Source organism: Podarcis gaigeae, assembly GCF_964106915.1.
Source record: "Podarcis gaigeae genome assembly, chromosome: 5".
NCBI classification, from domain to species: Eukaryota; Metazoa; Chordata; class Lepidosauria; order Squamata; family Lacertidae; genus Podarcis; species Podarcis gaigeae.
Window position 1 is genome coordinate 11313795 of NC_139681.1, and position 21293 is coordinate 11335087.

The window sequence follows — 21293 nt, forward strand, 5'->3', positions numbered from 1 at the left end:
TCCCATGACATTGCAGTGATTACTGTCTATTGGTACTACAGCCACTAACTGCTTCTGAGTTTTTTCTTGGCACTCTGATAAAAGAATAGCCATGGTTCTGTCAGGGACTGGACTGAGGAGGAATGGTGGAGACCCAGAGAAGAAGACGACAGCATAGATTTAGAACAGTGGTTTGCAGAAGGTCACAGTTCACAGGCTGCAGTGGGGAGAAGCTGGGAAATATTGGGAGAGGAGCAGGAAGAAGAAGCACCACTGGGGAGAGACAGCTAACAGACTCAGTGTCTTTAGAAAGCATGCCAGACCCCCCCCCCCCTCCTGGGTCCTGGCAGGCATTGAGAGTAGGAGAACAGAAAGCTCAGAGGCCGAAAGCTCAGATCAGCCAATGTGGGGATGATGTATAATAGGAGAGATGGAGGGGGTGGGACTTATTCAGAGCAACGCCATTATCCAATAGGCAATTCCCTACGTCCCTCTCTGTGAATATTGAATAAAATACCTTGGTAAGAAAGTCTTGGTTTTCCTATTTCTGGCAGTCACCCGTTAGGGAGGGGGATTGGATTCCCTGAAGCCTGGCAGGTTCCATGTAACATGTGACTGACAGGCAATGATGGGTTGTATCCAGTGCTCAAAATCACAGATGGGCAAAGTGCTGTATTGCTCATGACCAATTTGCAGGCTTCCTACAGGTATGTGATCAGCCACTGTGATAACAGGATGATGTGGTGTTGTTGTTGTTATTTCTATTCCACTTTATATTTTAAAGGGGGGGAATCTCAAAGCTGTTTACAACACATTAAATAAAACAATCCAGAATAAAGCGAAGTCAAGCTTCAAGGAAAATATTTCAGATCTTTCTCTGACATTTTGCTTTCCCCGTATTTATCGGCCTACTTAATTTATAGAGCTGTCCCATAGCAGAAGTACCAGACAGGCTCAGTTTGTGACGTTATGATAGCCCTGCTCATTAAAATTAATGGGCCTAAGTTGCTAGTGTTTCTTAATTGTAAAGGGTCTACTCTGAGTAGGATTCACATTGAATACAAGATGTTCTGCAAGAGTCTCTGCCATTTTTTGCATTGAAAGAAATTTACGGTGAAATAGAAGCACTTTTTAAAACAGAATATACTGTCAATCCCAATGAGGACTCGAATGAGAATCATTTAAGGCAGAGGGAAACTTTTTTTATGAAGCTGATGACAAGAAACCTATTTTAGAAGGTGGGGGGATAGTTATACAACACGGACAGCAGGGAGATTCTAAGAAATCAGTTTTGGATTTTGGACTGTTTTTTGTATAGCATATAATCCAGGTAGAGAAAGATGACGAGCACTGAAAAATTCCTGGGCGTTTGGATGCTGGATTCTGATGTTTTTGAAGATGAATTGCAACACTTTCTGCATTTTGTCAGCAACGAGGCCTTTATATCACCAATGTCTCCCATTGCAGTGTATGAGCTCATTATTGGTGATTTGAGTGTCCCATTTCCAAATACAGAGACACTTCATTAAAAGCTTTTTACATTGCCCATATCAAATTCAACTGGTGAAAGATTGTTCAGCACTCTTAAATGAACGTGTAAGTTTTCACTCTCCTAACAAGAGTATTTAACAAGTTCGGCAGTTTAAGCAATCACAAGTTCTGTTTTGCAAGATGAAATTATGGGAAGTGCAATGGAAATGTAGAACAAAATGCATATAAATTGTATTACTATGAATATCCTATTAAAAACTATGAATGTTAATTCGTTCTGTCACTTTAAATAAAGTTCATTTTGGGGTTAAGAGAAGTGCTTTCTTTTTACCTCTCTATATAAGGGTATATTATTAATTAGAAACTAAAAATTCTGTTTTTTATGCTATTAACGAACTCATGCCTTTAGCTCTGTTGTGTTTTCAGACATAGTCACATGATCTAGGTGGGAGAATACAGCCTCCCCAAAGGACTGTACACCAAGTCCTGTAGACCACAAATCTCCCACTGTTCTAGATCCTGCCATCTGCAAAGGTGAGCATGGGTACTTGATACCTATTTGAAAACCTGCCCCATGCTTATGTTATCCATGCCTTTTCCTCCCTGCACATGCCCCAGGTGAATGAAGAAGCAAGTGTTGCCCTGCCACTGAACGTCAATGGGAAAATGTGGATTCACCTTGACCTTGCCAGCTCTGCTTAATGCAGACTCAACCTGAAATAAACATTATTGTTTTTGGAATGAAACCAGTTTCTCGGGGGCAAAGAGTATGTGATAGATCTAGACAAGGGGTCAGCAACCTTTATGGTCCCTCAGACCATGTGGTGGGCCAGACTATATTTGACGGGGGGTGGAATGAACCAATTCCTATGCCCCACAAATAACCCAGAGATGCATTTTAAATAGAACAACACATTCTACTCATGTAAAAACACCAGGCAGGCCCCACAAATAACCCAGAGATGCATTTTAAATAGAACAACACATTCTACTCATGTAAAAACACCAGGCAGGCCCCACAATTAACCCAGAGATGCATTTTAAATAGAAGGCAATTGGGCCGCATCTGGCCCCCAGGCCTTAGGTTGCCTACCCCTGATCTAGACAGTGTGAGGACTGCATGGGGAGGGACCCAAGTACTCATCCTCCATTGATACTAGAATAAAGTATTGTGTGTGTTCATCCAAGGGCTCAGGACACGTTACAATTGCAAAATATGCAAGTATAAAAACAAAACCATTACGATGATAGAACAGATAAAATTGTTCCAAATGAGAAAGAACAACCATAAATTCAGCAAGAAAGGCGTGTCCCCCAAAGCAAACTATCTTATCTGTTGAAAGGTGTGGGTAAAGAGGTGAGTCATATATATATATATATATATATATATATATATATATATATATATGGTTCTTACTGGAGGAAGGGCATCCCCTTAGGATAACTGAAAATGCATCTGCCCCAGCTTCACTTTCAAATTCAGAGACTGGGGAAAAGACAAACACGAAGCGTAAAGCCAAGAACCAAAAGTACAGTGGTACCTCGGGTTAAGTACTTAATTCGTTCTGGAGGTCCGTTCTTAACCTGAACCTGTTCTTAACCTGAAGCACCACTTTAGCTAATGGGGCCTCCCGCTGCCACCGCACTGCCAGAGCCCGATTTCTGTTCTTATACTGAAGCAAAGTTCTTAACCTGAAGCACTATTTCTGGGTTAGCGGAGTCTGTAACCTGAAGCGTATGTAACCTGAAGCGTATGTAACCTGAGTTACCACTGTAGTCTCTTCCCTCAAAGGAATGTAAACAGTGATTTTGTGAGGTCCAACAGAACACCACACCAGAACAAAGAGATAGAAAGAGAAAGTGACCCAGACTCCTCCTGGCCTGACTATTATAGTCAGCATAACCTTGACAGAAAGGATAACAGAACCAGTTTAAACCAGCTGTACTCAGCTTCCCAGAAGGAATAACCCAAACATCAGAAACCTTCTTCCTACTTCTTCCACATGGAAAGAAACCTTCCAGAACATTCTTGAATTAAGTAGAATAGGAAAGATCTCTACACATCAGATCAATACTTTCTGTACTGACAGTATTTGCATTCCCACCTACTACCTCTCTCACACTTGTCCTGGGTTTCTTGGAATCTGCTTCATGTGATGATGGCTTCCTTCTGTTTTCAGTCAGGGTTGAGCCCTATGAAACAACCATCTAAGGTTGATAACCCTTGGAGAAGGGGGACTGCCCAGGCCTGCAACTGTGACTAGTTACAATGTTTGGCAGAACCCAGCACACTTAGATATGACTGTGGTGGATTTTGGTTTTCATTGTAATTGTTCATTTAGAGATACATTGAATTTGATGGCGCTGTGGTCACGGTTCCATATTGGTTCAGCTACAATTACACCGGGTCCTGGGCACCATCCCTCTCCTCACTCCCATCTGTTCTAGGACACAGTCATTTGTGGAATATAACACTAAGAGAGTGTTCTGTGCACCCCATAAAGTTGGAGCTGAAAGACACCCTCCCAATGCTACTTTCTGGACTCCATCCCAGAGGTACGACTGGAACTACTGAAACACAATGCGCCCAATTCCCATTCCTTTAGAACTGGTCCAAGAGGATGCTATGGTCAATAATAAGCTCTATGAATGATATTTGAAAATTGCACCAGATAAGCAAGTTTTCTTACTGGATTCCTCCATCCAGGTATTGCCAGTTTTGACAACATCCATCACATGTTGTGGGGTGACTGAACCCACTCCATCTTGCTCAACAAATGGTCAGTCTTGTCAAAACTGACAGTGTCAATTATCTGTTTGAGAGTGCACGGGAGAGCATGCATGCTCTTATGTGTAAAGCTGTGCCCTCTTTGCACATTTCCGAGCACAATTCAAAGTGTTGGTGCTGACCTTTAAAGCCCTAAATGGCCTCGGTCCAGTATATCTGAAGGAGCGTCTCCACCCCCATCATTCTACCCGGATACTGAGGTCCAGCACCGAGGGCCTTCTGGCAGTTCCCTCATTGCGAGAAGCCAAGTTACAGGGAACCAGGCAGAGGGCCTTCTTGGCAGTGGCGCCCACCCTGTGGAATGCCCTCCCACCAGATGTCAAAGAGAACAACAACTACCAGACTTTTAGAAGACATCTGAAGGCAGCCCTGTTGAGAGAAGCTTTTAATGTTTGATGCATTACAGTATTTTAATATTTTTTTGGAAGCCGCCCAGAGTGGCTGGGGAGGCCCAGCCAGATGGGCGGGGTCTAAATAATAAATTATTATTATTATTATTATTAAGAATCTGTGGATCCTGATCTTCATTCTTCTGGGTGCCAGAAGACATGACCCAAAGCACACACAGCGCCCAAAGAAGAAAAACTGTTTGAAATAGGGCTGTGCTGAAACCCATCCTCCAATTTGCCACAACGTTTATTCCCCCTGCAAAGTGGCTTCAGTGTTTCTGTCTCATTCTCAGAGCATTTTAGAATTTCTTCATTCAAAGGTTTGACTTAAAATAATAATGAACAGCTGTCAGGAACACATGAGGCTTGCAGGAGAAGGCAGCTTAGAATGTTATAGTGTTTTCAGAAAGCACTTGCACCCATGTGGACTGCAGGGTGCTGAAAAAGACGATTTGCAGAACGAAAGAAAGGGCACTCACAAAATAAGCTAAGTGCAATTTTTTAAAACCCTATATCCCACCCATGAGAATCTCAGCATGGTAATTTCATATGCAATTTATTTTGGCATTAATTGCTGGAGAAAATAAAACAAAAGGCTTTTTGGCACAGCACTAATTGAAAATGAAAAGTTAGATCATCACTACAATGTGAAAAGGTTGAACATGCCGCTATTTTTCTAAAATGGCACCTTTAAATAAATGAAGCCAATGCTTCAATAAAAAGTGGCCATTTCTCCCTTCCCCTTGTTTCATTTCTGTTAACAGCAAAATGCCTGTTTCCTGTGCCTTGTTTCATTATTCCCTTCCCTTTTGTTTCATCAAATGAAAATATTATTTATGTGAGAGTTGAACAACATGTTTTATTCTACTATTTTTCTCGTGGTTTTATTGGAAAAGATAGCATGATTTTATGTGTTAAACAGTGGTGGTGACTAATTTCCCTAAACTGAAAAATGAGGGGTTCAAAGTTTAAGTCTTTACACACAGTAGGTTTTGTTTGCTTGTATTGGGTGGGAATAGGTGGACAAGAAGCAGCTTGTATAAAATTCAAGTTGTCCAGTGCATAATAAAAATGAACTTCTGCCAATTGCCCAAATGTTCTTCCAAGACAAGACCTTTGGCCCTTCAGAGGTTGCTGAACTGAATCAGCCCTAACAAGTGTGGCCAATGGCAAAGGATGATGGGAGTTGTAGTTCAGCAACAACAGGAGTACCAAAGGATCACCCATTATAAAGTCACAAAGAGTAAATTATGGGTTCACACGCAGAACAACATAAGCTCTCATGTTGGTGAGGACAAAGGTTTCCAAGATTTCACAAACTCCCCTTGCTAGCCATTCATGGGACGTATAACAATGGGAATTAAGAAAATGTGTATCCAGGCTTTAGATAAAAAAACAAAGTAAGAAAACCATGAAAACTTATGAAAAAATAAATCAAATGTATTAGACAGCATATATTTTGACTGTTTCCTAAATATATATCTATTTATCTATGGATATATATTTTTTAAGTAGCAAAACTCTAGTTCGCCTGACTGAAAATTTTGATATATTTATTGCCTTGTTTCTAAGTGATGGAGTACATAATGGCAGAATATATATGATAAGCAACCTCATTTTGGATAGGACAGTCCTCTCTGCTTTCAGAATCTATGTAAAATAATAGCAACGGTTAGCAAACCTAGAGATACTCGGGAAGCAGAAGACTTGAATTATACTGATACAGTTTAACGTGAGATTTTCCAAAACTGCAGATAAAATAATTTTGGGGGGGTTGCATCTATAGAAAAGTCATGGGTGTATAAGCAAAACACAAATAATATGGCTGGCATATTTATAAGGTGATTTAAAAACCCCTCACCTAACAACCTTGAAGGGAGCCAGCTTTATTGATATGTATTTTAATAAATTCACTGTACAAAGGTTGGAACTGCAGTATCCAAGACAAGAATATAGAAAATTTATTAGAATCCGGTGAAGAGTGGGTAAGCATCCAGCGAGCGGGGTCCAGTTCAGAGGCTGTCACGTGACGGTGTCTTTCAGGGTGAGCGCGCGCGCACAGACACGTGTCCAAAAGAAGAACCCCTGTGGGAATGCGCCTGTTTGTTCTTGAATGGGCTTGTGAAATGTCCATCTTCTTTGCAGTGCAAGAATATTAGGCATCTTTGATGTTCAGAAAGGAAAAGGGACCCCACCAGGCAATTGGGTAGCCGGTGGGTGCCCTGACCGTCCAAAATGCTGCTTCTGTCCCGGTCTCTGCGCCTCCTCGTTTTAGTGAGACACCTACCAAGGGATGGGGCGGGGGTTGTTTTGCATTTTTTTTTTAAAAAAAAATGTTTTAATGTCTCTTTAAGCAGAATGTTCTCCCGTTGCACCGGAGGACCCTGAGCACTTTTTAGGCAAAAGCAGCCGGAGCTGCGGCGTCCCCGGCGGGCGCAGGGCGCTTCTGGTCCAGGCAGCCGCGCGCTCCGGGTCTGCGCCATCCCATCTCTCCCGCTCTGTCTAGCTGAAGTCGGTTGTCTATTTGTTCCTTCACGGCTCCTCGTCCTTAGATTAGATTTCTCCTTTCTCATTACCAACCTTAATAGACCTTTCAGACCTAATTCCAGCCCCAGATATTATCTGACCCGTATAATTAATTAATTATAGCCCAAATATTATAGATTATTAAAAATAGCATAACTAATAGTGTAATATCTCAAGCTGTCGACTTTAATAGTCAACATTGTCTTGGTCTCTCTTATCAGGCTGGGACACCCGGTGAGAATATTGATTCCTGGTAATTTTAACCATCATCTGCCATCCTGATGGGTAATTGTCAGATTTTCACCCGAGTCAACGCTCATTTGAAATCGTTAAACCGTCGGCAGAGCTCCCGGTTGATCTTAATGTTTCCTTTTTCTCCCCCTTCAATATGTTGCAGCAACCGAGAGGAAAATAAATAGAGGGGGAGAAAAGAGATAGTTGTGGCAGGGAAAAGCCATCTGATTCTCCCCGCGCGCTCGCTCCCTGACAAAAAGGCGAGCGTTACGAATGGTCCCGGCGGCTAATTTTGGCCTCTTTTGTTTTATTTCGAGATCGGCCCGGTTTTATTTAAAGCAAGAAGAGGGGGAACCTCCCTCTCGCTCCCCGAGGGGAGGCGGCAGCCAGGCAGCGGCTCTCGCCGTCCCCTGCGCGGCTGCCGGCTGCCGGGCAAGCGCGCACGCCAGTCCGCTCGGGGCTCCCGGCTGCGCGGCGCCTCCCCTCGGGCTCAGCCGGTCACTTCGCCGGGCTGGCGGGGCTTCTGTTTGCGCGGGCTCCCTTTGAGTTTAGGATCTGGGCCTTGGAGAGGAAGAAACTACAGTAGCCAAGCGGGGCTGGCGCACCTCTAACTGCACAACTCCTGTTTTCCTTTCGTTTGGAAAGGCAAAACGCGCAGTTCCCCTATCGAGGCCCTTGGGGGGCTTTGGGTTTGTTAAGATTGGGGGGGGGAGGCGTTATGCAGGGTCAGAGCAGACTCCGAGCTGAGCCCCCGAGGACTCCACCGGGCCGAGGCGAGCGCCGCTCCTTGGGGGAAGGCGCTGGCGCAAAGGCGTCTTCCAAGGATCCCTGCGCCCAAACAGGGACAGATTTCGGAGAGGCAGCCTGGCCTCTCTGAGGGATCTACCCGGGTCGAGATGAGTTACGAGGGGAGGGGATCCTACAGAAGTCAGGGGGGCAGGAGACGAAATCATTCCGACGGCGTCAGTGCATGGCAACAACATTTATATTAATACTGTGGTCTTTTCAACTCCGGGGACTGGAGAGATCAGGTGTGAGGTCCGATCAACAGAGGAGGGGGGACATTAAGCAGGATTCTGGTACAGGGGTGATCAACCACGGAAGAGGAGCTGAGCCGAGACGTCATGGGAGAAGCAGGCACTAGCAGGGTCCGCGAGGGTGGGCTGGCGGGGAAGAGATCCTTCTGCGCGCGCGCGAGGTTCCCAGGCCCCCATCCCCGAGCGCAGCACCCCTGGATCCTGCAACCCCAGCTGCCAGTGCGCGCCTCTTTCCACGGGAAACCAGCGAGAAGGGGGGGGATACCCCCGTTTTAATAGGCCCTCGGAGGATTTCCCAGAGCATTATTTAAACTTCTAATTATGATTCATGCGTGTGATAATATTAATTTAATAATCAAGGAGATGTGCAGGAAGCATTAACCTCAATTAAGCTCATTACTAGCCTAACCTGAAAATCCCCTGAGCTTTTAAATCTTCCAGGATGAAGAGCTGACAATGTATTGATAGAGGGCAAGATCAGCTCCGTAGCCTCCTTTTCCCTCCCACCTACCCCCCATTCCATTTGTTGGGGAGAATTAATGTCTCTTTGACTGGGGCTTGATTAGCAATTTAAATAATTTCTAACCTTTATCGTGAAAACAATCTCTGCTCGCGTCATTTCAGGAAGTGGCAGAAACCCAAACAACATGGAGCTCATCTCCTTGTGCGCCAAGTTAATATATATATTATGTCCGGAGCGAAGGCCTGTGCCCTAATTCGCGGGGGCAAAAGTGGGGACCAGGAGAAATCAGCTGGTTTTGCCACTGCTGAGAGTTTTATAAGAACCTGCGAGCAATTAAAAAAAAAGCTCCAGTAGCCAGACCTCATTCTCTATCTTGAGCCACAAAGTGTCTGGGATTCAGCGAGGTGGGGACTCCTCCCCTCTCCAGAATGGAAAAGTACCCACGAAAAGTTTAACTCCTTGCACGCGCAGAGGTTTGCCTGTGGTGTCCCGGGACGGTGCTGCTTTTCAAAGGCACTCGATCCTCCCCAAACGCAGAAGAGCAAAGTCATTTCCAAGCCAGTCTATTTAGAGACTGCCTAGGGGGCCGGGCTAGCTTGCGTATTTACGAAAGGGGGGAGTGTGGAACCACGAGGCAAGCAGATACCAAACGGACGCAGCTTAAATTTTTTGCTCTCAATTCCCGACGCGTTTCCAACACGAAATTCCTTCCTCGGGGGAAGTGAATCAGCAGCAAAGCCAATGGAAGAACAATAATATTCAGGTTTGCGATTAGGACCGGTGCTGGACAGCAGCAGCTTGCTGTTCTTTCATTCGCTCCGTTTCAGATTCGTTTTCCCTGAGGAAAGACTCTCAGGATTGAAACGTTGTTTAACCGAAAGTCTTGGATCTGGCCCAAGCAATCATGGTTACATCACTGTGCCTGGAGATTTTCAAAGTGCCCCAAAAATGGTCCCTGCCCCCTAGGAGCTACCAGTCTATTATAACTCAGCACAATGATGCCTGAAAGGGAATGAAAGTCAGGGATAAAGAAAGCAAGGCTATGTCCTCTCAGGGGCAGATACTTCGAGCTGTTTGACAGAGGAGCGGACTCCCTCGGGAGGTTGTGGAGTCTCCTTCCTTGGAGGTTTTTACGCAGAGGTTGGATGGCCCTCTGCCATGGGTGCTTTAGCTGAGATTCCTGCGCTGACGGGGGTTGGGCTACATGACCCTCAGGGTCCCACCCAACTCTCCAATTCTAATTGCAGCACGGGAGTTGTACCAAAGAACTGACAAGCTCAGCTCCGCGTTGCAACCGGCCGCTCCTCCGGTTGAAGCTACCCCGAGTGAGTGGCCAGAATAAAAACGGGGCAGCCCCCGCGTGCCATAGGCTACAAGCGATGCTCTTTAACCAAAAGCTGCTTGTCTTTCTGCTTTCAACAGTAGAAAGGTCTCTGCGTTTTGCAAAGTGTGTGTTGGGGGCGGGGGGAGTTCAAGCAGAACTGAAAGCGTCTGGTGGTTCCTCTGGGGCAAAATGACCCGCCTGGCTGTGCTCCTCTTGGCAGTACCCAGTCCTCATCATATTGGCCGTCGCTGCGCTCTCGGGAAATGATGGCGGCCTCGAGGAAGAAAGAGAATCGCTTCTTTACGCGGCGCTCCAAATAAGTGCAGCCGAGACAGGACAAAGGGCCAACGCGCGACGGGTGCTCGCGTCTTTTCCCGTCGGAAATAGCGTTGAAGGCACGGGTTTAAATTCATTCATTCATTAATTGGCCGGTTTGGGAAGAGACGCCTTCCCTCCTCGCCCGCGTCTCCCACCCTCTGAGCACCTTGGGGTACAGGGCGCGCAGGACAACCCCCCCCTCGGCCGGAGCCTGGCTTCTCGGTACCCCCAGCCCGGGGCCTGGGCGCCTTTCTCCTTCCCCCGCGATGACCTTTTCGTGCTCTCGGCACACGTTTCTGATCAATGCTCGCGGCTCGGAGGCGCGGAGGAGGGGGGATGAGCACACCCCCCCTCCTGCCCAGTTTCCCCCCACCCCGTGTAAATCCATCAAAGTGACCTTCCCAATATAACAAGGGCTGCTAAACTGTTTTACCACCACGATAAATGTCCTTAATTACCCTGAGATCTGCCTGCGCCGCTACAGGGCGATGATGAATGGAGGAAAAGAAAAGGTTCATTTGTTGACTGGACTTGGGAAGATCTAATTAAAAAGGAAGTTTGGCGCTGAAACTCCGGAGCGGGACGCGGAACCGGCTGCGGGGAGGGGGAGCGGGTCGGCGGAAGGGGCATGGAGAGACTTTCGGTCTCCCGTCGCTTGGGCAGCCCTCGGGGCAGAGAACCAAGCGGTTGTCGAGGGCCCGGTGGCCGGCTGACGCACGGCTGGGCCTCGCTTGAAAAGCCCCGGGGCACCCGCGAGTCCCACGAGCTCGGCCAAGAGCCCCCTCGGTTGCCGCAGTTTCTTTTCCCCGGAGGTGCCGAGGTCTCTCACCCACTTGCCTTACAACGCGGCGCCCCCCGAGGGCATCGCTCCTAAGGCAGCTCAGGGACAAGACAAGCTGCTGCCTCGCCCAAGAGGCCGAGGGGGGGGGGGCAGCTGGGGTTGCCTTCCGGGGCCAGACGGGCCTGCGGGAAAGGGATGTCCGAGAGGAGCGCCCCCAAGCCAGGGACCCTCTGATCCGGTGCCACCTGCGACCGCCCATACCGCGCAAGCGGGGGGAGAGCGGGAGAGTCTTGTCCCTGCTTCGGGCTGCCTTGGCCCCCTTCCCCTCCTGCCTCCGAGAAACGGAAAGGAAAAGGTTGTGGCCGCCTGGCTCCTGCCCCGCCTGTGGCCGGGGATGAGGCTGAGACCCGGCCCGAGCAAGAACGGAGATATTATTGCCTGCCACAGCTCGTCGAGGCCCCCAGAATCAGCGCCAACTTTCCCGAGAACAGATAACCGGAGATGGCAGATGGATGGAGATTGCGCAAATGAGCCTCTAATTGACAATCAATTGTGATTAGGAGCAATGGAAGGCCTTCCTTGCGCGCGCCCGGCTCCTTCCTCCTGCCAGGCTGGGGGGGGGGGGGAGAGAGGTGGAGGCAGGAGGCCCAGGAGGCGGCTCCCCGCTTCGAGAAGGTCCCTTTGGGGCCTGTCAGCAAAGACAGAAATCCGGCGTTGGTTCTTCCCCTGGGGGGTTTTGCGTCGGATTAATGCGCAATTAATTGCTGGCCCAAAGTGGCCAAGATGTCTAAGAGGGGTGGATGTAGATCATGCGGGACGAGTTTCCCCCACGCGTCCTAAATATTACTAAGTCCTAAAGGACACTTCTTGAGCCGGGGGTGGGGGGGCTCCAAGTAAAAAAGAAGAAAGGCCTCCCTCGGATACCCGGCGAGCGAAGTGTCCAGAAAGAGCCGCGCCGCGCCCGCTCTCCTGCCTGCAAGGACTCCCCTGGGCCCGGCCCACTGATGGGCTAATCATGTCCGAGCTGACCAAAATTACAGCTGATTGCTTTACCCATTATTCCTTCCAAGTTTTAATTTCTGCTTTCCAAAGGATCATTGCTCGCGGTAATTGCAAAAGACCTGCCCTTGTATGTGTCACTAGACTCAAAGGCAAAAAAGAAAAAAAAAGAAAAGGGGAAAAAAACCACCCCCCTAATTTTTCGTTTATTCTGTCTCTAGCCCCGGCCTTTCTTTTGGCAGGTAATTCAAGCCGCCGTGATCTAGACATCCAAAACAAGAACAGAATTAAGGCCCTCAAAGAAGCAAATTGCAGAAATTTCCAGATAGCAAAGGAAATTGCATTTCCCCCTACTACCCCCCCCCATGGGCTGAAAAGTCCTGTTCTTTTTATTGTATGTTCCAGCTGAAGTGCAAATTATTGGGTGGGGAGTTCTAATCCCGCCGCCCTCCCCACAATGCTCTGCAGGAGATCTTGGCATCCCAGGTCTATCCTGCTCCGGCTCACTGCTCCTGGGCAATTTCCTCTCCCACTAATTCCAGAACAGGGTCAGGAGGGGAACCTGAATGTGGAATTCGAGGGGTTTCCTTGCGCTAAGAGAGCCGGATAATCCGTTTGGCGTCCCTCCACCCTCCTGTGAAAAGGTCCCGAGCTTCTCATGTATCTGTGGTTCTTCTGAACGTCAGTGTGTCCTTGTTCGTGAGTAAGTGCTGCTACTTATTGGCGGATCTGGAGGGCGGCGACGGTAAAGCCCCATCGTGGGAGTAGGGGCGAGTGACTTTTGCGCGCAATTTGCGCCTCGGGGTGGAAAGCAGCCTCTCCAGTCGCTGAGCCCCCAAGCGCGGCGTTTCGGTGGATCCCGCAATTATTTCAAAGCGAGCGCCTCCTTCTCCTCCCACCTCGCCAAATAAGGCTATTTAGATGCTTTCCAGATGAGTGGAGGGCGCTGAAACCGAGCTGACAGCGAAGTATATCTCCGGCAGCCCCGCTATCCTTCACCCTCCCGGCCGCCCCCTCTCCACCCTCCTGCGCGCTCCTCTGGGACGAAGGTTGCTGGCCGTTCTGGGCAAGGGATTAATTTGCAGCCAATTACCACCGGGTGCTAAATATGAATGCATAACGAAGCCGGGCCCCCCCTCCTGCTGGAAAGGAGGGTGGGATAAATGTCTAGGCTGCCCCCCAGAGAGGAGGGGCGGGGGTCAGAAGCCGCAGCAGCGCAGGGACCTTTTGGAGCGGAGCGCACAGACGCGCGCACACACTCTCCGCGCCTCGCTTTCCCTGCCAAGTTCCTCCTCCTCCTCCTCCTCCGGAGGGGGTGTTTCCAGGCGAAGTTTGCAGAAGGAAGTCATCCGGAGGGGGAGGGCGGTGGAGGGGGGAGGGCTGCTCTGTGAGGAGTCATGAACGTGAGGCGAGACAAGGCTCAGGTGGGTGACGTCTTTATTCCGGCTGCAGCGGCGGCGGCGGCGGTGGCGGCGGCGGCGAGCCCTCCGGAGTGCCTCTTGGGGGAGCCCGGGTCGTGCAGCTGGCCGAGGGGGGACAGCATGGACGGGCCGGCGGAGCAGCGCCTGACGCCCAGCAGTGACCTGCCGCCGGTCTACTCGTGTCCCGTCAGCAGGGACAGGCAGGGCAGCGAGAACGCCAACAACACGGCCGGGCCCGAAGGGGCGGGCGGCGCCTTGCCCGTGGTGCACAGAACCACCTCCTTCTCGGTACTGGACATCCTGGACCCCAACAAATTCAACAGCAAGAGCCGCAGGCACTGCGCCGTGCTCTACAAAGCCGCGGCCGGCGGAGAATACACGCTGGTGAACGAGGAGAAACTGGACGAGGCGGGCGCGGATGCCAAGGCTCTGGCTGACGACTTCCAGGCAGCCAGGAGAAAGTCCGCGGCCGACCTGCGCAGTAAGTACCACGGGCCGCCCTCGCCCCCTTCCTGGCAACCCCCCCACCCCGCAGCAGCAGCAGCAGCAGCCAGGGAGGACCCCGGTGGGTCCCGTCTAGTCGCCTGCATCGGCCGGCCCGTCCGCCACTTCTGTCTCCGCGCAGGAGGCGCTCCTCTGTCGTCGCGGGCCAGCCAAGGGGAGCAGAGGCGCTCAGGAGAGCGGGCAAGCCCCCGAGGCCCTCTGCAGAAGGGAGGGCTTGGCGGAACTCTTCCCAGTCAGTCGCGCCCAAAGTTTTGTGCCAGGCAATGCCACCAAGTGGGGAACTCGCCCTCCAGGTTCCCATGCTAGGCAGAGGGAGAGGGAGCCTGGGAAAGGAGGAAGAAGCATCCTTCCTCGGCCTGGAGAATCTCTCTTGCAGGAGAGGAAGGGGCCCGGGCCGGCGCTCCAGCGCTGCAAGATGCCTGCTTTGTGCGCGCCTAAGCTTTAAGGCCAGGGCAGACTCTGCGCGCTGCTTTCTTGGCTGAAGGGAACGGACAAGCCAGGCAGCATCCTGCAACTCCAGGTGGCCGGCTAGGTTCCCAAGAGATGGCACCGTGCAGCCAAGCCCCCTTTGAGGGGGAGGCAGCCGCGACAACCGCCTGGGCCACTGGAGAGCGGCTGGCGTTAGCGGGAAGCCTGCCAGAGCCCTCCAATTGCTTCAGAACCGCAACCGCCGCGGTTCCTGCGCGAGTTCTGGTCCCCCAGGTTAACCTTTTTCGGGGTAAAATGTGCCTTTAAGGTCCAGGGATGTTCTTTAAAAAAAAAAAATACACACACACACACACAAGCACAGACCTGGCTTTTTGCTCCCGGCGACAGATTCAATTTTCTCTCTCTCCCACCCTCTTTAGCTTTTTTTAAGGACAAATCAGACTAATTGTGACAAAATGCTGGTTATCTCTGGAAAAACAATTAAATTCCTTCGATTACATTTAAAGTAAAATGTGCTTAGCAGCGTAAAGAGGCTGCATAATGGGGGAAATCGCCCCAGAGTGGCGTGTAGGACTGAGCGGGTCGATATCCTATTATCGAATTGTGCATATCTCTTTCAAGCACCTTGCAAACTCTCGCCTAACATCTAAATTATAGGGTCAAAATTCGGATAATTACTCGATTAAAACCTATTACACTTATTAGGGCTGCCTATCGACCGGGAAGGGCGTTCGACCCGGGCGCCAGATTGCTTTTGCCTCCCCGCGTCCCTGCTAGGCTCCCGACGCCCCCTCCTTCGCCCTTGCTCCCCTCCGGTTCCTTGGCTGGGACACGCCTGCGTGGGACCGGGGGCCCCGGGGTGCTGGAAGAAGCTCCGCTCCGAAGCCGGGCTGGTCTCTGCCGCCAGCAGAGCCGGCCACATCCCCGGGAAGCGCGAGCCGCCGGAGGCCTGCGCAAAGTCAGTAGGCGCGCAACTCCATGCCCCGCGGTTCGCACCCAGCCGCCAAGGCCTGCGTCTACTCTTGGGCCTCGCGCTCCGGGATACTCCGGCTTCCAGCTGTTTGGCCAGGGAGCCCAAAGGTGTCCTCGGGTCGCTCGGGGTCGCGGATGTCCCAAACAGTCCTGGCCAGGAGGCGCGGAGGCCCAGCTGTCCTACTCTCAGTGCCAGGGCCCGCCTGTACCCCACTCCTGGGGCCAGATCCTAAGGGCGTGGTGGGGCAGGAGAGGGACTTCGAGGAGTTTGGGGACCTCAATCGGCGAGACTGCTGCGCTCGCACTTTTCTTCTAGGCAAAACTTTGGGGCGCAGTCGGAAAGCCTCCGAAAGGATACAGTTTTGTGGCAAGAAATTGCCCCCGCGCAAGAAATGCCGCGCACGTCCAAACGCTTTGCAAAACCAAACCAGTTTGCCTAAACTTTCATTGAGCTTCAAATTTCCCGAACGCGCGCCGGAGTTTCTGCACCTTTCCCCGGGGAGGCGACAAGCCAAGCTTTGGAGAGCTCGATTGTCCGACAACTCCCCACTTCAGAAATGAGGTTGCGGTTTCTTTTGTCCGGCGAGGATCCAGCAACAGCCCGCGTTAAAACAATTTCTCTATAAATTCGTTTAAACCGAGCCAAATTTGAGATCCGCTGTACAATTAGTTCTAGTTTAAAGGAGGTCGATATTGCACAGGAGGGAAATCTGTATATTTTACGCCCAAGCCTTGTATCCTGGATTTCATGTTTCCTCCAATAATTTAAGTGCGCGAACTTCCCTGAGAAGTTTGGGGGGGTCTTGGCGATTTAAGGCTTTTAAAACCAAACAAACAAACCATCCCCAGGCCACGTTTTGCCACCCGGGAGCTGCTCGCTTTCGAAAAGTGAGATTTTCTTCTTCGCTCATTTGCCTCTTCGGCGAAAGCAAAACACTGGGGAGGTCTGGGGGCACCAGCAAGAGCCCGACTCTCGCCCGAGTCCCATTAATTGGCGATTAATATATAACCCCAAACAAATTAAGTGACCGCTAACTGCTTTGTACATTACACAGAATTGGTTTAATTAAGTTTGGATCTGCTCTAGCAATCGATACAAGTATTTGGTCCAATTAAATCCTTCTTCCAGGGGATAACCAAAACAAAAACAAAAACAAAAAAAGGAATAAGCAAATAACGGACAGACAAAGCTTTGATGGGAGTGAGCGACGTACTGCTTGCTTCTCCGGCTCCATTCGGATCAAGGGCACTTTCTGACCTTTTTTTTAAAAAAAGAAAGAACAACAACCAGCTTTTTAAAAATCAGGCCATAAACTGCATGTGTTCTGCCTGCTTTCAACAAGTCCTTTGCAGTAGGGAATGAGGGGGCCATTATTTCCACGAAATCTGGGTGTTGCGGGATCGAGTGCCGGCCATTCGCCCAGCTCAGTTGGCTGGAGAGAAGCCTTTCTCCGGGCTTCCCCCGCGGTCCGCTCCCGGCTTCTCTGGCTTCGATTTGCGCAGGCTGCAAGGCAGCAAAGCGAAGGGCTCCGATCCTTTGACCAATGAGATCGTGCTTATTATTTTTTTAATCATTAACCTTTTTTTAAAAAAAAAAAAAAAGTATTATTTAGTTGGAGTTTTGTCCCCCAAGTTGAATCCGCGCGTTCCTGGCAGTACAGTACTTTTAGGAAGCCAAAACAACGTCTTCTTTCCGTCGACTGATAATCTTCTGGGCTGAGGGGAACAGGACCTGAAGTCTATAGTGCAGGATGCCAGCAGCCTAGGAAGTCGCCCCAGGGGTCCCATCTCCAAGCCATGCCAGGGAACGCGCGCTTTGGGTACTTAAGGGGGACCCGGAGTTTTGTGGTTTGGCGGTTCAAAGCAGGGGAGTGAAACCTCCCCCTGGGCCTGGGCTCCCCTTCTGGGGGTCCTCTGGGCGCTTCCCAGCGCTACCCGCAGGCCCCCGCTCCCGGGCCCCCTGGATGGCTCTGGACGCGCGCGATGAGACCCCCAAAACAATGAGACCCTCCTTCCTGCCGCGAAGGAGGAAGCTCCTGGTGTCGCCCCCCCCGCCAGCCCCCTCCCTCTCCCCGCCAGCATTATCCTAAATTGCAGCGGCAGAGCAATCAACAAATAGGTCCCGGGGCTCAAAGGCGACGCCACCCACCTTCAGGCCGCGTCCCAAGGCCTCTGCCGCGCTCAGGTTTCGCCTTTCCAAACAGAGCCTCCGGCCAGCGGGCCTCCCCGGTTGCCCCTCCGATGGCTTGGACGAGCTGACCTCACACCCGGGCCCCGCTTCTGCTTCTTCTTTACCTGCCACTCCCCGAACTTTCAAGGCCGCAAGTTGAGGACAAGGAGTGAGAGTAAGGCGTGCAGAGGGTGGGACTAATAATAATAATAATAATAATAATAATAATAATAATAATTTTGAAGTAGTTTTATCTTGCCCACGGTAACCCAAAGTGACTTACAACCAACCAACCGACCATTCCTTGCTTTGCGTAAAGGGGGCATTCACAGTAATTTTTCTGAGGGGGGCGAAGGAAGTAAAAACTAAAAATAAATAGACAAAGCTAACTTGCATCAGAGAGCAGGTCTTCAGCGGTGAGGCCTGGACAGATCTGGTCTCTGATAAGCTGGTTCTCCAGGTCTGCTGCCCACCTACAGGTGAACATGGCGTCCAGACCAATCTCTGTCCGTTTTCACCACTGACCACCGGAATTATTTCCCTGACTCCATTTACTTCCTCCCAGCCTTTATTAATTGCATTGCTCTGACAATCAACTTCACAGCCTACTGCATTTATCTTTAAAACAAAACGCAACAAAAGCACTCGACCCAAATACCAGGTTAACAACATGGGGCTATGCTTTAGGGCTGTCCTAAAGTACTTCAGCAAAATGGGTATAACGACACTAGGTTACTTTGCAGCGCTGGCGAGACCCCTCAATTTCTTAGGCACCCTCCTGTCCCCTGCAATATGGCAGAAACGTGGAGGATTTTATGCGCATTGGTATTAACAGAATGAAGAAAATCACAATTTTTTGGGTATGAAATAAGACCCAAGTTAGAAATATTATGAGCTCCCGTCTTGGCTGTTACCTTGGCTGACACGCTTTTATTATGAATAAATTTATCGGTAAACAATACTACCCCAATCAAAGCTAAACCAAAACTCCAGACCCCCGAATTGTTTTCCTGCAATCTTGTTTTTTTTTCCCCTACCAGCGAAGACCAGCAGAAAAGGTTTTATAAAAGACCAAGCAAGAGTCTCGTCTTCTGTTTGTTTCATTGGCTAGCTCTGCTTTTCTAAATCTCGGTCCCTGATACAACTTAATTCTTAAAGCACCGAGAGCAGGGCGGGCAGGGAGGCAAGTTTCTCACGAAACAAATGAGAATGGCTACTAGAAACTTTCTCTTTTAAATGAAAAGTGGGAATCTGGAGTAAGGCGGGGAAAAGAGAGACGGCCCCCTCCCCGGTGCGGACACCAATGCCCACCATCAGGATCACGAATAATGGAAAAGTGGCTAAGTAGACGCGCCTCGCTATTGAACTACACATTTCTGACCCCTACTAGGGCAGAACCGCAGGTCCACGTATGTTTGCAGAACTGTAGTCTGAGGAACTTATGTGGGGAGGGATAGGGTGAGCAAACTAGAGCCGAGAGACTTCGGTTGTGCGGGTGGCGAAATGTGCCCCAGGCGGAATGGCTGGCAAAGGAATGTCTCCTCCTTTCCCGTGTTCGACGGGCTGCGCCTGGCGTGTTGTCCTGGGAGCAAGGACCCGGTCCGGCTCCGCGCCGGCCACCCCGGGCCCAGCCGGTCTGTATGTGTGCTTTGTGCGTGGAGGGGTAGGGGAGAGGACGGCCGCAGGAGCCCGCCCGGCTCACTCTCTTTCGCTTGTATGTGCAGAGACCAGCGAGCTGTACCGGAGCGAGGAGGCCGAGCTGGATCCGAGCAAGCGGAGGAGCCCCTGCGCGGGCAGCGAAGCCCCCGACGAAGAGGAGGACGAGGAGGAAGAGGACGAGGAGGAAGAGGAGCTGTGCAGCGAGGAGAGCAGCAGCCACAGCGAGGGGGGCGCCCTCGAGGCGGGAGGCGGCGGCAGCCTCGCAGCGGACGACCTCGGGGCTCACCCGCCGCCCCCGGCGCCACAGCAGCCCGGAGGCGCCTCCGGAGGGCAGCCGCCGCAGCCTCAGGCCCAGGCGCAGGGCCAGCAAGCAGCGGCGGCGGCGTCCGCGCCGTCGGGGAAAGCCAAGCGCAAGCGCCCGGGCTCGGATTCCAAGTCCGGAAAGCCCCGCAGGGCGCGGACAGCGTTCACGTACGAGCAGTTGGTGGCTCTGGAGAACAAGTTCAAGGCTACGCGGTACCTGTCGGTGTGCGAGCGACTCAACTTGGCGCTGTCCCTCAGCCTCACCGAGACGCAGGTCAAGATCTGGTTCCAGAACCGGCGCACCAAGTGGAAGAAGCAGAACCCCGGCGCAGACACCAGCGCCCCGACGGGCGGCGGCGGCGTGGGGGGCGGCGGTGGAGGCCTGCCCGGGGCGCTCAGCCCCCTCAGCCATTCGCCCCCCATGGGGGGCCACGGCCTGGCCATGCACGGCCCGCCGGGCGCCTACGGCAGCCACCCGGCCGGCGGGCTGGTGTGCGCAGCCCAGCTGCCCTTCCTGCCCAGCCCCGCCGTCCTCTCGCCCTTCGTGCTGGGCTCGCAAACCTACGGCGCGCCCGCCTTCTACACGCCGCACCTCTGAGGGACCGACGGGGCCCCCGCTGCTGCCACCAGCCCTTGCGGAGCAGGAGACTTGCGCGGCGCCGGGCCGAGGCAGCCTCACTCCTCGGCCTACGGTCCCCGCGTCCACCCGACGGAGAGAAAAGGATAGGTGCCCTGGCGCCTGGTCCACGGACGATTCTCGCCTGCGGGCAGCCGTCGCGTTGCTCTGAGCTGCGGGACAAACTGGGCAGAGGCCGAAGGAGGCCGCCTCGAACTCTCCATGTAAATAATGCGCGCTGCCCCGTCTTTGCCTGGGTCCCCTTTCTCCTCCTCCACCGCCCCTTGTCCAAGATGCCTCTGCCCCGCAGACTCTCAGGGTGAATCGGGGCGCGGCGTCCCTTCCAGGCGCCGTCGAAGAAATGAGGCGCTCTCCGCCCTCGGGACGCTGCGCTTTTACGCACTTCAGCGTTGCTGTTTTTAAAAAAGGACGAGGAACTGGGAGGAGGGAGTTTAAAAATGGAAAACCGAGGGGACTGTCTTACCGGAAATGCGCTTAAAAAAAACAAACGAGGGAGAAAGAGACAAGCTTTTTTGTAACATCAGTCAACTATGTATATTTCTGGATGTTATACAAATTTTAACTTTATAATTTGTGTGTAAAGTGCGCAGGAAACATTGATCCAAAAGGTATAGAAAGCACTTTGCTGGAAATCTAAATCAATAAAGAATTGATTTAGTCGACTTTGTTCTGCCTGAGCGACTGTTTTTAACCTTTTTTAAAAAAAAAAAGAAAGAAAAAGAGAAAAAACACTGCGGTCATCGCCAGAGTTAGTTGGCGCTGACGGAAGAAGCAAATAATTTAGGTCACTCACGATCCAGCCAAAGTTAAGCAGTTCTTAGTCCCCCGCCCCTTGTGATTGCCGGAAGATTTCAAGGCGCGCGCTCCGC

The 21293-nt window shown here is 51.2% G+C and overlaps 1 protein-coding gene across 1 annotated transcript; it reads left to right on the forward strand.

Annotated features, from left to right (window-relative positions):
* Positions 1–13726: 13726 nt before the first annotated feature.
* NKX1-1 (NK1 homeobox 1) lies at positions 13727–20922 on the forward strand (the record flags this gene model as incomplete). Its single annotated transcript, XM_083738632.1, has 2 exons — positions 13727–14231; positions 19550–20922. 2 exons carry the CDS (start codon positions 13727–13729, stop codon positions 20383–20385), a joined length of 1341 nt encoding a protein of 446 aa, XP_083594758.1. The 3' UTR covers positions 20386–20922.
* Between the last annotated feature and the right edge of the window lie 371 nt (positions 20923–21293).